The sequence below is a fragment of the Haemaphysalis longicornis genome, unplaced genomic scaffold, assembly GCF_048455015.1.
Source record: "Haemaphysalis longicornis isolate Haplotype H1 unplaced genomic scaffold, Haemaphysalis longicornis Haplotype H1 scaffold_13, whole genome shotgun sequence".
Taxonomy (NCBI): Eukaryota; Metazoa; Arthropoda; class Arachnida; order Ixodida; family Ixodidae; genus Haemaphysalis; species Haemaphysalis longicornis.
This window is the reverse complement of record NW_027526233.1, coordinates 57266683-57283216: the sequence shown is the minus strand read 5'-3', so window position 1 is coordinate 57283216 and position 16534 is coordinate 57266683. Positions and strand designations below refer to the sequence as shown.

Here is a 16534-nt window from a genome sequence, read left to right as displayed (position 1 = left end):
GCAAACTTCAAGCGCTCCTCTTCGCGTGGCAGCGCCGTGAAAGTACAGGTGGTAGTTTAGGCCACATGGCGGACAAATACCATCAAGCCGCCCTATACACTGGCGGTTTTTTGCTATTAGGTATGTGTCGTCCGCGGGGACATTCTCCGAAGGGGATGGCACGAGAATAATGGCCCGGAAAACGAAACACATTCGGAATCGCAATGCGCTCCAAGGAAGAACCTAATCACAGAGCAGTTCGCAGAAAAAGCAGCACAATTCTCATATAATAGAAACCTGATATAAGCTTATCCGCTATATAGCAGTTATAAGGTGTTCCAAGAGGTCTGTAGACATAGTATTGCCATATGGCCACCTGGTTAAACCACGTGAGTACTAAGCTTGGCTGGCCATCTTAAACATCAGAATTTTTCTGAGAAGCTCGTACTTCTAACCTTCTGCCTAGATATTAACTCATGAATGTCCACTGATTGAGGAAATTGCAGTTCTTTTTTTAATTTTGCCTCTACGTCAAAGGGCCTTAAAAAATTGAATCACGAAGCCGAACTGCAGCTTCATACCACGTACAGTAGCCTGAGCCATCCTAGTATTAATTCTAGAAGGCCCCCTTCTTCAGAGAAAGGTTTACTCCTTCCTCCGAAACATCCTCAGAATAAGATCCTTTCCGTTTCGCATTCGTAGGACAAGCTGTGGTGACTTTACGCATCTCCGTGGAGTGCCTCAGGTATCGGTGATCTCTCACTTCCTTTTTAGTATGATATTGCCGCTTGCCTGGCATCTTCGCTCTATTCATGACACACACTTTCTTATGTACGTAGACGATATTACAGTGTGGACTGTACAGTTTGACCTGGCTCGGAAAATGGCGTGCCTCCAACAAACCTTGTCTGACACACAGAAATAATATGAATATGCTGGGCTAACAGTTTCCTTTAAAAGTACAGCTATTCTCCCCGTGGCCAGCACTTGTGGCCGTTGCCGACTGGAGGTGTCTCCAATCACTTTACAACTGTGCGGCCGACATGTACGCATTCCCAGCTCACATCGTGTCATTGTGTTGGAAATTTATGTGTGTTGGTCAGCGTCCATGTGGATACATTCCGTTCGCGTAAAAGCGGGACAGTTACGTCACCTCATCCGACGCAACTCACACAGTTCTGGTGGCTCCTGTTCAAAAGTGGCCCGTTTATTGGTGCGATCTTTGCTCCCGACTCGGCTTATTTACCAGGCACAATTCCAACACCTGAACCTGGCGAAGTGGGCCCGAATTGAGGCAATTAGCCGAGCCGCAATGCGTACCATTACCTGCCTCGCAAGGATAACACCGATCCCCGCTCCTCACGCTGGAGGTCAAGGTAACACCTTGGATGAGCTAGTCCATCAGTGTCGTTCCACCCGCATGTATCAAATGACTTTTGTTGCTGAGGCGGCGGCGTTAGGCAACTGCAGGGATCGTTCACTACCCAAATGCCAAACCTGCGTCATTTTCAGGGCACCCTGGCCATACCACCAGGTGACCTACAAGAGGCCACTAAGCGACTTAACAATCTACCCAGCGGACATTGTGACAGGCTTTTCGCGGTCGCACAATAACTGGCGGCTGAGTCTTAACCTCACATGGTGCAGGCATTTGTGGACGCTGGGGCCAAAGAAGACCTGAAGAACCCAACACTACTACAGCACCCCCCCTCCTTACTCAGAGGCCTGTCAAACTTGCTTCTACAAATAGGCCGTGCCCGGCCATGCTGGCCAAGATTACAGCCACCTGGGACGGCTTACCAGCCATAACTCCTGCTCTTCTTAAAGCACCTGAGGTACTACTTTACAAATCTATACAAAGTCTACGGCGGCCATACGTTCTTTACATCGAGTAAATACCTAGCCGGCTATCTCGAGCGACATTCATAATATACTGGATACGTACGGCTGCCCTGTTCGGCTGTCGTGGGTCTCGCGAAACACACCCCCGGTCACATTGCAGTGGATGGTGTCTGCCACCCTCCATTCGTTCCACGACCGTTGCCATTACAGGCAATAGATGTCCCTGGACAATTTCTCCAATAGAACGATGTTCGTCACGCCACACGCACTCTAGTTCCACAGTGTAGAACGGACTTCCCTATTAACTCGCTCTCAGGGAGGAGGTCTTGCTGCGAAGACGTCGTGTTGGTCTAGCCCTCTCTCCCGCTTTTACACGGCAGAGGCCACCACGCTACCATGCCCAGTTCGCACAGAAATGCCCTCCTGCATGGCTCCTGCTAAGACGGGGCACAGAACACTTACGGTGAACGTGTCCTTCATTGGAAGTGGCCAGAACACACCATGGAGGCACAGGTCTCTACCCTGGAAGGCCACCTTACCTCCATCGGTGGATATGTGGACCCCACCACCGTTCCCTCCTCGTGTTTTGTCGCGAAAGGGGAGTTCACTTTTTTTTGTAATGTAGTGTTGATACCATTGTGTCTACTACCGTAATAAAAAAACTAGACAACTCACGGTTACTGTTTTGTGCCCGAGCATACAGCTGAAACTACGATGTTCTTAAAAATGACCATAGGTTTCTTCTGTACCGCGGTGTTTTATCACACTTTGCAGTCTGAGATTGCAGGCAGAGGATGACAATCTTTAGGTGTACAGTCCTACAATATGAATCAAAATCCACTAGGGAAATTGTATATTGCCGTGTTCTAAGCAAAAACCGCAGCTATATTTGGCAAGACGGCGCAAGCCACACTTCTTTGCATACTTTTTGATGGTAGGTGCCACCACTTTTAGGTTGTCTTCCTGGACTTCGAGCTGATCTCTTCCCATCCAAACGATCATGTCATTTGCATCAAGAGCTTTAATTACATTTCGTGCACTTCCGATTTGTCTTCAAAGGCGCAAGAGAACGATGCTGGACAAGTGTATTATGATACCTTTTATTATACCTATTATATATTATTTTACCCATTATTAAATATTATTATACTATATATTATATATATATATATATATATTTATATATATATTATATATTATATATATTATACCTATTATATAGTTTCATATGGAAAGTTTTTCTAATGTGTATTGTTGGCTCTCTTTGTTCGATGTGATTGCTACGTTGTAGGAAATGCCCCTGACGTTCGCTGCATTTTTTCAGTTGCACGCTTTTTTTGCTAAAGCGCCAGTTATTACTATCAGCTATGAGATGACTTTCTGGGGGCGAGTATTTCAACGATCGTTTTCGGATAAATAAGGTAAGCGTACATCCACTTTCTCTAGAGACATCATTTTGATGTTACAAAAAGACGGCCCCAATTTTATTTTATATACATATACTGCCAACCCCAATTAGGGCTTAAATCAGGAAGGGCACATACACCGTAAAATGACAAGATTTATACCAAGGGTAATCGCGTCACAAGTGAAATATTACATTACTAGGGAGACAAAACTGACAGCAATACATTTTATGACTACATCAGTACCATACCAATTATAACTATATATTTACCAAAGGACATCAATACCAAGTACTTACTGAAAGAAGAGTAGTGAGCACTTCATACAGTGGACAAAGAACGCAATTCGTCATTCCAAGACAATAAATAACATTAGAGCAGGGATGAAAAGGTTTCCAATGATTGACTGTTTGTTATACTGATGGGCAAATTATTCCACTCTCTAATTTCTAATGTAGAATAGAATATTTGAGACAGTCAGTCTGGCACGGATATTCATTCAGTGTCAGCAAATGCTCTTGTCGTGTTGGCCTCGTTTCTGTGTAGGATATATACTTTTAACTGTATATGTTCAGCTGTTTCTGAACTAATTGATACAGCAATTTTTGACATGCAAGTTTAGTTTGGTTTTTTATTGTTAATGACCTGCTTTTTAAAAAGTTCCGTGGGGGAGTCTGTTATTCGGTATTTATTATAGACAAATCTTATCACTTTTCGTTGTACTCTTTCTAGAGCATTTATGCGATCGTTGGTGAAGGGAAACCACGTGACGTTTGCATATTCTAAGACGGGTCCGAGGAATGTTTTTTAGGCGAGAAGTTTAGTATCATGTGGCCCAGAATCGAGGCTCCAACGAAAAAAAAAACAGTCGTTTTAATGCAGCTGATGTGACGGGGCTCACATGAATATCCAACCTAAGGTCTTCTGACAATGTTTAATACCAGAACCGAAGACCGCACTCAAACCTTCAATGTTCTGTCGCATTCACCTGTTTGCTAGGTAAATCTAATGCTAAGTTATAGCAGTGTTCGTGTTTATGAAACCTTCGTTTTGCTAGCTTGCGGCTATAACGAGACGTTGAAAATAAAGAGCACAGATATATGGGAGGAAGCTATCAAGCCTTTTTACAGGACAGAGCAGCGACGGCATGCATAAAACTCCGTTTTTCTTGTCAATGTGCTAACGCTGCATTCAACTTGTGGTAGACAGTTTGTTAAAATGCGTCCAGCAGTTTATATTTCAACGCCATACTCGGGCTTAATTTCAGAGCAAAGCTAGATAGCTTGATAAAAACAATTCTATTGGTGTACTGGCGAACCTATAATGCAGTCGCACTAACCATCTGTGCAGAGGCACGTTTTTAGGATCCGAAACCTCAGCCATTTTGTTGAATAATCACATCAAATATTGATTCACTGCAACTATTAAAACTTTTCAGGGGGTTGCACTTGATGTTTACTTTGGATTCCAGGTGTGCGTTTCCTTAAAATCAAAATGTATGCCCTAATATATTTGAAGGGCAGGAGATCCTGAGTGCCCATTGAGAATACCGAATATTTTTAATGCTGTATCAACTATTTCACGTTTTTTCTTTCAGAATGCCTAGGTCATTTTCATATCCCCACTTTCCACCTGGTCCAAGCAAACTTCTGACGCTTCTTACTTCAAATGAATTCTGTCTTGCTTTTTCGAAAGACTACGCTTTTTCAAGCCGCGAAGTTAACAAGAACGCCGTATAGCAATATTTTTCCTCTGTGCGCTTAATGAGAAACGGCCTCCTTGTTCAGTTGTTCATAAGGAAGTACTTATAGGTCGTAGAAGTGCGGATCTTCCCAAAAATTTAGGTATCCACGCATGCAGTACTCACCACGGCAATCTTATCCCCCGAAATTTTGAGGTGGGCTTTTACAACTGTGTATAGGGAGCAAACTGGAATTTCCACTCTTGGGTGTGGAGAGTAGATGACTCCATTTTCCATACGTCCCTTCAGAATTTTTGTCACTGCAGAAATTGAAACACTGGTTATAATTACCGGATAGGCAGATAGAATTTCTGCTTTTTATCTTTTATAAACATAGAAAATGTGCACGTTGTTTTAAGCAAAAAAGGGGCTGTGGGTACTCGTGATAATGACGTTTTGCAGAGGTGCACTCAGGCGACAGGTTTACGTATGAATGGTTAGAGTTTATTGGCTTCACTGTAAAACAATATCTTTTGTGCTCAAAGAAACAGCTCAACTCATGATGCCATGTCCGATACACCGCCATGTTGTGTGGGGAATATGAATCTTTAACTGCAACCTTCAATAACTAGAAACTTTCTATTTGTAAAAGGACGAGATGAGGTCCGTGTTCAAGAAAAAAGTGTAACAAGGGCAGTGCGGACTTACCAAACACACGCGAAAAAGAAAATGCTGAAACCATTCTTTACATTAAACCCTGCTAATGTCATGCCAAGGTAGCCCCACTCAAGCCACACTTTCAAGTTTAGAGTTGTGGGTGCGAACGTCGTTTCCCCGTTTTATTTTTTAGCTTCCAAGTTTTATTCCTACCACACATTGCTCTTAGCGGCTAGTTTCTGCTAGTAGGTTTTAGACATGCTTGCTCTTTCACTTAAGTTTGAGTTTTCGTGAAACGTTGGGACCAATGCGGTTGTGGCTATATTTCCGTCACGTGATCATCAAAATTTGCGTCTTGCATTCGAAACTTAATGGCCGGAATGTCTTTCCGGAGAAAAAGCAGAAACGTCTGGCATTTTTGTAGTGATCCCGCTACCATTCAGATTGCGAGGAAAATATATGCTACGACAAAACAAGAGGTGAAGAAATTTGGGTACATGAAATAAATTCATTTTCTGTAGAAAAATCCAGAACAAGTAACTAGAGTGCTCCATCCGACGCCGCACTGTCAATATGAATTACCACGCCAAAATTACCAAACCTCGAATTCCCCTCTTTTAATCAACGCGCGTAACAAGGCTGTTAATGAAAGTTGGGCTTTTAAAACTCAACATTCTGGTCGTCGCCATTATCATAATAGTCGTTACTCTCATGATCACGGTACCACTGATAGTGCCTAAAGCAGCCTGTATTTCATTAGGTGATTGGGGCCCTCCTCTTGTAGAATTGTTGTGAATAGACAGCGGCCTTAGGACACTCCAAGCGCTGCACTAAAAAGACGTCCATAGCCGTTTCGAAAAAAAAACAATGCCGCGTCTGGCACAATTTTACTCTTTCTAACGTAACCTAACCTAACCTAACATAAAATGTAACGATGACAAGGCTACCATCCTAAACACCACAAACTAGCGACCGCTAATACCATCCTAGTTTAAACGAAAGCTCAAAAAATTCCTGCATATCTTCTCCTTTTGTTGCAAATGTCGCCGAAAGATTGTAGTCGACGGCGCCCCTGCCAAGTAAAGGCATCCGTTCTCTTTACCGCTCACCCCTCATGCTGTTCGTTCCCCGTGTCGTTCCTGCCAAGAGAACACGCTAAAGGTTTTCTCAATTCAATTTAAAGTTGCCTCACTACTCCTACAAGTCGGGTGTCTCGATGCCAGCGCTGCCGTAGGGCGGAGACGTTGCTTCAATTGAGGCACCTACAATGTCTCTAGTACAACGATGTCTACTGCACGAGTGTTCCAATACATAGCCCCCTCTATAACGCCTTGTGCCGGCTCAGTTCCAGAAATTCCGCCGCTCCCTCTGGTGGCACCCTAATCCCAGGCTCTTCTGTGTTGGCGAGGGCACGGTCAACATTTGTCTACACACCTGGCAACAACGGTTGGTTTAAAAAAAAGTTGTCAGGTCCTTTGAAAACAAAAAAAAATGTGTTGTATTAAGGTGATTCTGGCTCTATCACCGACCGCCAACTCCTGTTCGAACAAAAAACATATAAAAATTCTCGGGGCCAGAAATAAACCATCTAGTAAGTGGCTAGGGTGACGCTAGAAGTTGACAGGGTAATTATAAAAGAGGTAGTCTTTCTCAGGCTACCTTGTACATTCGTAAATATTTTTACGCAAAAGTTTTTTCTCCATTCCCTTTGATCCAGCCCGATATGTTACGGGTGATTTTACTAGTGGTTTTGTGACCCACTGGAATTTTATCGGTTATTCGGTATGTGATTGGTGAGGGAAGAATGAATGTACCGGAGAGAACTACTGAGAGAAACGAGCTCAGTGCACGCTGAATGTTTATCCTAAGCTTGTATAGGGGACCTCAAATACTGACCATCGCATTAAGCCAAAGTTTGAAGTCGTCATTCTTTACGGAGCATCCAGGGAATGCCAATTACCGCGTCGTTAATATATCTACTACATGTGCGCTGAAACCATTTCTTGGAACAGCGGTGACGGAGAAACAAGCGAGGGGTGGTTGAAGGTGGTTTCGTACCACCCTTTCGGGGACAGTAAAAACTATAGGCGGCAGAACAAGAATGAATGGACTGGTAAGTTAAAAAGGGGACCACAACCCGTTGGACTTCTTTAAACAAAATTTATTTCGTATGGACCATCTATATAACTAAACGCCGAATCAAGCTCATTATTTTTCACTTATCTACTCCTATAGAGCGAGAGAAAAGTTAAGTGGCTCTTATCGCAGTGACAACCACGAGGAGGACATGTATACGTTTTGTTCTAAAACTGCCGTAGTGAAACCGAAAGGGCGATCGTTGCCGGGGGGAACAGTACACGGAACGCCATTTAGTAGTTCTGCGACGCTACGCATAAAGCTTTAGTTTTTAATATTAGCTCATGAATTCCAAGCGCCATTTTCTAACTAGCAGACGATCCGGAGGTGTGTTTCGGTCCACCTCCGCTTCAAACAGAAGTTCGAATCGGCATAGCCATCGAAAAACCTTGGAAATTGGCGCAGCCAGGGTGATCGGGCTGCTCCAATGTGTTTCGGGCCGATACAGGGGGCAGAGTCGTTTATACAGGAGGCCATGTCCAAGCGAACGTGGATCCCATCTAATTAAAGCGTAACGTGAATGTCATCTAGTGGAACCTTTCGCTGCTATTGCCTTTTTATTTCTGAAATGCCGTCGGTATATAGCACTGGAATCAGCAAGCTACAGTTTTCTGCCTTTGATACATTTTATTTGCTACGGCAAAAACAAAGCATTCATGAATTTTTAATAAAGCAACACTGCAAATATACCTACTTGATTGATTTTGAGCCTTTTGTTTGCGTAATGTCTTGTTCTTGCTCAACAATATTGACAAGTACGAACACTTACACAGGACGTGGACCTTTAGAATTAGCTGTGAATATACGAGAATATTGCCAAAATTTGTAAGTGCGAATGCACTTCTTAAGGGAGCCTGAATCGTCTGCCGCCGTCGTCCGCATAGCAAGAGCTGCGGGTGCGCGCTCTCCTCGTCTTCCCTAGCAACGGGGGGAGATGGGCGCGCACTACTCTCCTCTCTCCGCTCAGTGACTGCGGGTGCTGGGCGCCTCCTCTCCACTTCGGGCGGGAGAGCTCTCGCTCGCGTAGCGGGCGCACCGCATTCCGACGCGTGAGGGCGCTCGTGTAGCGGCCGCGTGGCGCGGGAGGGTATTAGTCGAGCCCGCGCCGTCGTCGAGAGCGGTCGCTGGTCCTGCATCTCGATTACGATGATGGCGGACCGGGCAGCGGTACCAGCAATAAAGAGTCAAATATCTTAGTTTGTAGTTGTGTGCGTGTGTGTAATCTCTCGACTACCCATTAAGATCACGATATCCACCGTAATCGCGCAATCAACAACCGTGCATTCGCCTTACACACTCTCCCCCTCGGAGAAGTGCGAGGGAATTTTTTTGCACTTTGGCCGGGTGGCGGAATTGAGTCACAGACAGGCAGGCAGGCAGACCGACGGGGCGAAATGTCTGCATTTTAGTAGCACAACACAGACTATAGCCTTTAAAATTATTCTCGTACAGTACGGCTCAAACATCAAGTTCGGTATTACGAAGCTATGACAGAAACTCTACATCCCAATCTCAGACGCTCTACCATACCCCAGAATAGTAGAAATTAAAAAGAAAAGATAAGGCGTTGCGCTGCTGAGCACGAGGTCGCGGGTTCGATTCCCGGCCGCGGCGGCCGCTTTTCTGATGGAGGCGAAAAGCAAAGACGCCCGTGTGTACGAGATTTCGGCGCACGTTAAAGATCCCCAGGTGGTCAAAATTAATCCGGAGCCCTCCACTACGGCGCGCCTCATCGCCTGCGTTGCGTCGGCGCGTTAAACCCCACAATCAATCAATCAATCAGAAATTAAAAAGATGTTCTTGGACGCCACTGCACGCATGGATACAACCGCCCAGCAGTAGCACCGTCGGGGGTCACTTAACACTGCATTTTACAATTACCAGTTTACTCACTGGTGCCCCCCATATGGAGAGAACAATCCTAAAAAATTTGTCTAATCCAATAAAAAAACAGAGCACCAATCTTAGCATTGACGAGAAAACATTAAAAGCAATATGTATTCTTATTGCGCACAATTGTTCAATTGTGAGTACGTACATTTGGTGTGTAGCGGCTGACATTCAGGACCCACGCCGCCGGCAGGGTTCGGCCTCCTTGGCGGCATGCTCCCGGCCATGGAAGCGCAGATGGAGGCAACCCACGGCTGCAAACAAAGGGCGTCTTTAACGATGGCACAGCGTCGTCTTCTTTTTATTTCATGTACGCGCAATAAACATAAGCCCACACAAATATATTGGACTATATCATCACTGAAAGAGTATAGGCGCTAACGCAACGACAACATTTTAATGCGCACAAAGTTGTCCGAAAAAGAGGTTTATAGGCATATTTAGAGCTGTGAAATACGTCATTGTCTTAAGCAAGCTCCACACAGGCGGTTCTATTATTCATGTGAGAAGAAACCTTCAGGAAACAAAAGGAACCAAGCGCAATGTAATTTTTGGTGGAGAAAATAGTAAGTTTTATAAGTGCTTTTAAAACTTTTCACCGTCTACGCTAACCACAAAAAGGTTTACTGAAGGCGGAAATGTTTTCGCGGAATTATGATGCAGCGATCATTCAAACTGCTTCGCATTGGGCTGATCGAAAGGTAGATAAGGCAGTCGTTGTGTAAGCGCTTCAAAACATTTGGTTGTGGATGAGGCATAAGACGTCCAAAAAAAGCGATGGTGTATTGCAGCACGAAACCGACATTTGGTTTTACACTTCCGCATCTAGCATACATTACAAGTTTCGTCCAAATGCCGATCAAGAAATACAAAAATTCAACTGGCGGCCAAATGTGTTTACTTGATTTAAAGACAAAAAATGCTGACACCTATTATTGACTCTGTTTTTAGCAATATCGTATCTGCACCTCACTCTTCGCTTTTGTTTCTTTGTCTTTTTGGCGCATAGTACTCCATCCGCCTTCTTTTTTTCGAAATTTCATTTGCGTGTATATTTTCACTTGCATTTTATCGTCGTACGGTGCCGCTTACATCAGCAACCAGACATGCCAGCGATTCCATAGAATCTCGGTTTTCAGGGTATGATATGCAACTGTCTTTCCACGCGTCATCAACTTAGGGCATCAAGCGGGACGAAATATTTCGGAAATTTTATTTTCCAATTGATAGTATTGTGATTTTTGTGAAGAGGGTCAGTTAAGCCCTCAGAGATTTCTATTCTTTCTAATCCCCCGAGTAGGTATGTTCCAGAAAGAAAGCAGCTATGACAACTTTTGTTCTACTGCAGACAATGTGCGGATATAGCATGTGGTAGCGCAATGTACTGGTAGTGGGAAGCCAAAGGATAATTGTCACTGAATCGAGTATGTGGTTATTTATTAGTTACGGCGGCGGAAATTTTCTTTGCCGGTCAACATGCAACGATTCGTTTTGCAGATTGGGGCAGTTAGATCTTAAGCAGAATGGTGCGCTTCTAAATTAGCTGCGCCTAACTTTAAGGCAATACTAAGATATTTAAAACAAATATTTATAAGGCTTTAGGATTCCGGGACAACAAACCTCTAATACGTTGCTTGGCACGTGACGGGACATTCGCTCTGAAAAACGCAAAATCGCATCCACAAGAGCATGCTTTCTGGGCGTTGATGCCCACCTCTCATCAGCCACAGAGCAATGTGCGTTATCTTCGATGTAGTCACGGCATCCGAATCCTTAAGAAAATATCCCGCGACCTCTCCTACATGAATCTTCTAGTCTACGCCGGCGGGCAACGCCTGACACCACACAAGATTTCCCCGCACTGCGGCATGACAGACAAAGAAAGAGCAAAGGATGCACCCGAAATAAGCTCATGATTGCGGAACGGCAAGTATACTTCATTCACGAAGCTTGATGCCTACAGACTAGCAAAGACTCTTGTCTACGGAAAAAGAAACAGCTTCAGGTATTTCTAGGAAAACCACCAGCTACCTCTGCATCATGCAGATCCTGCTTTGGAAATGCGCCTAGTTGGGCGAGTTTCGCGTCGGATAGAGCACTCGTTCCATCTTTCAAGTCTCAACGAGACCATCGCAAATACATACCCGTATCACCTCGGTCAAACGTCGAACACTTATTGTGACAACTGCAGATCCCCGGAAACAGTTGAGCATAATTTACTGGAGTACCCTGCTTAAAGTCAAGCAAGAAATGACCTCGCACAAAATACGAATTCGTCAACCACTTTTTTACAACGTCAAAATTATGTTGGGACCATGGGCTTCTCCCTCGTCTCAGCGGAAAGTGCTAGCCGTATTATGTGATAACCTCCACGACATCGCAGCCTCTGAGACATAGTCAGACTAGGCAACCATAAAATCGTTTCACGTGGCATACTCACTGAATCCAAAACAGTCTACATTACGCTTTCCACTTCGTCTATTTCGCCTTTCTTTTCTTTCTTGTGCCTTATATCCTATAGTGATTGTATTCCCTTCTCGCCAACCCGGTACAGTAGTAGGTAGGCGACAACATTCCGGCTAGCCTCTGTGCTTTTCTCTAATTAAGAGCTAGCTCCCTCTCTCTCTCTCTCTTTGTCTTTCTCCCTACACTCTAAGAAGTCTAGGAGCGCTGGGGACTCTGTCTAGCAAGAAAAACGTTTGTCTTATATTTCATTCCCTTTTGAAGCATTGGTCTACTCTTCCCAGGACTGGCGCGTGGCCTTCAAAACGAGAGGCGCAATACTCCTCGTGAGATTTACTTGCTTCTTTCGAGGCTTAGTACTTGAACCCTGTGGGAGAATTTCAATGCCATCTCCAAGGCAACGTTCCGTCACTCCCTTTAGGCATGAATATGCCTTATTGAATGCGGTGTTACCGGCTACTGCCGAGGGGTACTACTACTGTTCTGGAAAGTATCCCGGTACATCCAAAGAGCGTTCTGCTACTGCTCTCGGGGCACCGTGTATTCGCTCCGCCTGCTACTACCCCCACCCTCACCACAATGGTACTGCAGGCAGTTACAAGCAAACAAAAAGCACAAGCTATTTTGAAACTTGAAAAAGAAGGAAATACAAGCCCAAACTTTATTTTTCAAGAAAATATCACAACAATCGGTTCATTTGCCGTTTCACCGAAAAAGCAATTTTTTTGCAATTAAAATATCACACCATCAAAAACGATTCCTACTTCCCATCTACACAGAAGGAGACATACATCCCCTTTAGGACACATTCAAGAAAAATTCAAAAATAAAATTTTATTAAAGCAACTGAAAACACAAACTACATATATTAGGTGCGAATGCAATTTATAAGCGACCCTGAATTCCGTTGACCGCCGTCCGTCCACATAGCAACAGCTGCGGGTGCGCGCGCTCCTCGTCTTCCTTGGCAATGGGGGGAGATGGCACATACCCACGTCGGGGATTGCCTAGGAATCTCCTCGTCTTCCTTGGCAACGGGGGGAGATGGGCGCGCGCTGCCTGGCCGCTGACATGGCATATACCCACGTGGGGGATTGGCCAGGAATCGGGCGTGAGAAGGGCTAATGCACCCGCTTAAAGGAGTACTGACACGAAATTTCAAAGCTGAGATCCGCTCTAGCAATCAAGTACAACGACAACACAAATAAGTGTATGTGAATAAATGCATCTTTCTTTCTTTGTAGTTGTGTGTGTGTGTGTGATCTCTCTTTCGCGAACATTACCGAACCGCGCAAATTCAACTCCTGCATTCGCACTTTCACATTATTCCCCTCGGAGAAATGCGGGGAAATTTTTAAATTAAGACAAAACAAGTGACATTACCACCCAAAAATAAACCGGTACTGGCATTAGCACGAAATGCATAAGCAGGAATGCAGCAGTGGGAGAACAGTTAACAGTATTGAACTTTAACAAAACGGCTGTAGTACATCAGTGAGTGCGTAACACGGACTGGAAAGGCAGTTCTGATTTAGACACATTAAAAACATTTAGAAATAAATAATGGGAAACAAAATTGTGGCACTAAAACAATTCAGCGTGCATTTAACGCATTACAAGATGCCGTAAACAGAAAGATAAAAAGACATTGACACAGAAATTCTACAACAGAGATATGTTGGTGGGACAAAAGGAAACCGCACGAAACGTTGCTACTAGATGTTTTAGCAGGGGAGGTTCTCAAATAAGAATGCGCTAGCAAGAATAAATATATACATAACTTTGTATAAAAACCAGCACGTTCGAGCTGACGGCTTCATAATGCTGGTGGCGGCCTTCAGAACTGTACGGACCAGGGTACTTGGCTTGAACCAAAGTAACGTCTCCAGAAGGATGAAGATGCACTTCACCTTTGAAACGTATTACACACTGAACAGCCCAAACACAGACAGCAGCAATAAAAACCCATCCGCGATGTCCAAGGCTGTGAGCAGAACTGTCTCGAGTACGAGGGCCACTCCTGCTGACGCCTCGGGGCTCTCTCTTAAAAAAAAAAATCTTCGAGCAATCGACGTCTTCCTCTTGTTCCTACAAGTTCTACAATAAAAAAAAATTGACAAGGTTGAACAAGGTTAAATGAAGTTTATTGGGTGATAGCTTAGTGTTTGCGTCGAGAGCAGGCAGTGAGCCCGTATTGGTATGCATTACTTCTTGGCGTGGTCATGAGTCTAGATGCGAATGCCCGGTAACTTTGGATGCTGCCACCCTCCGTGTGTCAGCTGGCCAATGTCATGTCAGACAGCGCGCCCTACAGCTCTGTCTGCCTACGCACTGCGCACCAAAGACATTAGTGATTTTATGTTAACGTGTTCGTAGCTTCCATTGTGTACCGCGTTGTGGTTCCCGGTATAAAAGCATTGAATAAAATTTAAATACAGATAACTCCTTGTTTAAGGTTATAATCTCGCTATAATTTCCATTTGATTTTCTCGTCATCAGCCGACTGCAACGTGCGACACATTATACGTTCGCAAGTTCAGTGTGACAAAGTTGCTAGTGGTTTACATAGGTACTGTTTTCTTCATTCTTTAGTACGGTTCGTTCTATTCACGCTGCAGATCGCAACATTTGATGAGAACCAATAGTCTCGTTATTTAGTAATCAGAAAACTGGAAAATAAAAGGGGTCACCAAATGCAGCGAAGGCGACAAGCTACGCAAAAAATGCAACGTAATGGGTACAACGATTAGTGTGGGCGACAGCCAAAATGGAAAAAAATAATGCATTGCCGCCAATTCCCTCAGTCACCGTCGCTGCCGCTTGCTTGTGGACTGCTTCTAGCCGGGAAAAAGCCCGCGACGGCGACGGCCCCTCGCCTATCATGTGGCGCCGCTGCCGGCGGCCTTTGTAAAATGTTTTCAGTGTCGCCCACAATACATGTTTGCTTTACCCATTTAGTGACGTTTCTCGCGCCGCTGATCGCCGTAGACACATGTAGTTACCCCTTACCTGTGCGGGGCGTACGTCCTGAATAGTCCTGTTTCCATCCACCGTGATCTCAGTCAAAACGCAAGAAACCTGTCTGGACAGAATTTCAGTCTGCTGCTGTACGCGCGCCGGTCACAAAAAATTATTGTAATTTTAGAGGCGGCCACGCGCTACCCGCGCTCTTATCACTCAGCTTATTCTTTGTAGGCCTGAAGGCAGCCAGGCACTACACGGCAGTCACTCTAAGCCTAGCCGCCGAGCTAGAGCTACAGGATAGCGCTGCCAATATTCGTGCTATCATGCTTCTTACCTGCTAAAACATTCAGCTAGCAAAAACATCCGGCTAAAATAGCAACACTTCTCCAAACAAAGGGATTTAAAAGGTGCAAGAATTGATGCTGCTTTCAGATGGGTACAAAAGGCGCCCTTCAAATTTACCCAACAATCAAAACAAGTCACGAAAAGTTTAGGGCTAACCGCTTACGCTGACGGAAGTCAGAGAGCAATTATGCTTCGTTAAATACATAGGATAAGAAGACGAGGTTAACCAACAGCTTACCTCTACTTCTGGGCAGCGTTTCTCTGTCCGGTAAATAAATCCGAGGTCGTAATAGCGGCGAAAGATCCCAAATTGAGGCTCGACGCCTGCCGGACTGGACTGGAAATAACTTTATTGAAACAATTCCTGCAGTAGGCAGGAGCCGGGTACACGGCTCCGCCTCGACGTTGCCCAGCGTCGCGCCTTCTTCTGCGACTCTACTTGTCACAAGGCCGTTTTACCGTGCCCGTGCCTTTCGAGGGCGGCGAAGACCTGCTGAATGGTCCATGACTGGTCGGTCTTGCTTGTAGGTTCGAGGGCTCTATGGAGTTCATCCGGATACTCTTCGAAGTGCCCGCCGTCTGGGTCGGTGGCACAGTCCCACAAGATGTGCCACCAGTTGGCCGGTCCTTTCTTGCACACACTGCAGAGGTCACTCGGGTACTCGTCCATTGTACATTGGGTGTATATAGGCAGGCGACGTTGTCGATGCCGTTTGGAGTATGATAAGGCACCGAATGTACTCCGGCCAATTCGGCGCTCATTGCTGCGCCGTGCACATTGTTTCCGTATGGGCCTACGCACCGACACTTCTGCGATGTTTGTCCGAAAGAAAAACTAGCTGCACGCACGTACGAACAAATATACGGCTTCATCGCGTGTTCGTGATGTTGCACTCACGCACAGGCATGCAAGCTGTTGGCGAGCACGCTTCGTATTGTGTAGAAGCAAGAATTACGACAAGAGCAGGGCCAACTTCCCATGTTGCAAGAAGTATGTGTCCAGTTCGTCCGTAGCACATATTTGTTTACAAAGCGCAGCCCTGTAATCTGCACTGGCGGACCATCACGGTCTGGCCGACCTGTTCTGTGGTCGGTCGCCCACCCGGTCTTGACGGGTACACCGCCTGTGTCAGTTTTCAACGTAGACGCGAGAGATCATCGCGATCGCCGC

General features: G+C 45.2%; 1 protein-coding gene across 1 annotated transcript in view; it reads right to left on the bottom strand.

Moving 5' to 3' along the window:
- The window catches only part of LOC144163848 (uncharacterized), an 86170-nt gene extending 70137 nt beyond the window's left edge, over window positions 1–16033 (bottom strand). The window contains exons 1-2 of the mRNA XM_077694531.1: window positions 15823–16033; window positions 5095–5228 (exon numbers count right to left, since the gene is read on the bottom strand). Of these exons, the coding sequence (XP_077550657.1) occupies window positions 5095–5228; window positions 15823–16033 (345 nt within the window). The remainder of the gene's footprint in view (window positions 1–5094; window positions 5229–15822) is intronic.
- Window positions 16034–16534: the final 501 nt, after the last annotated feature.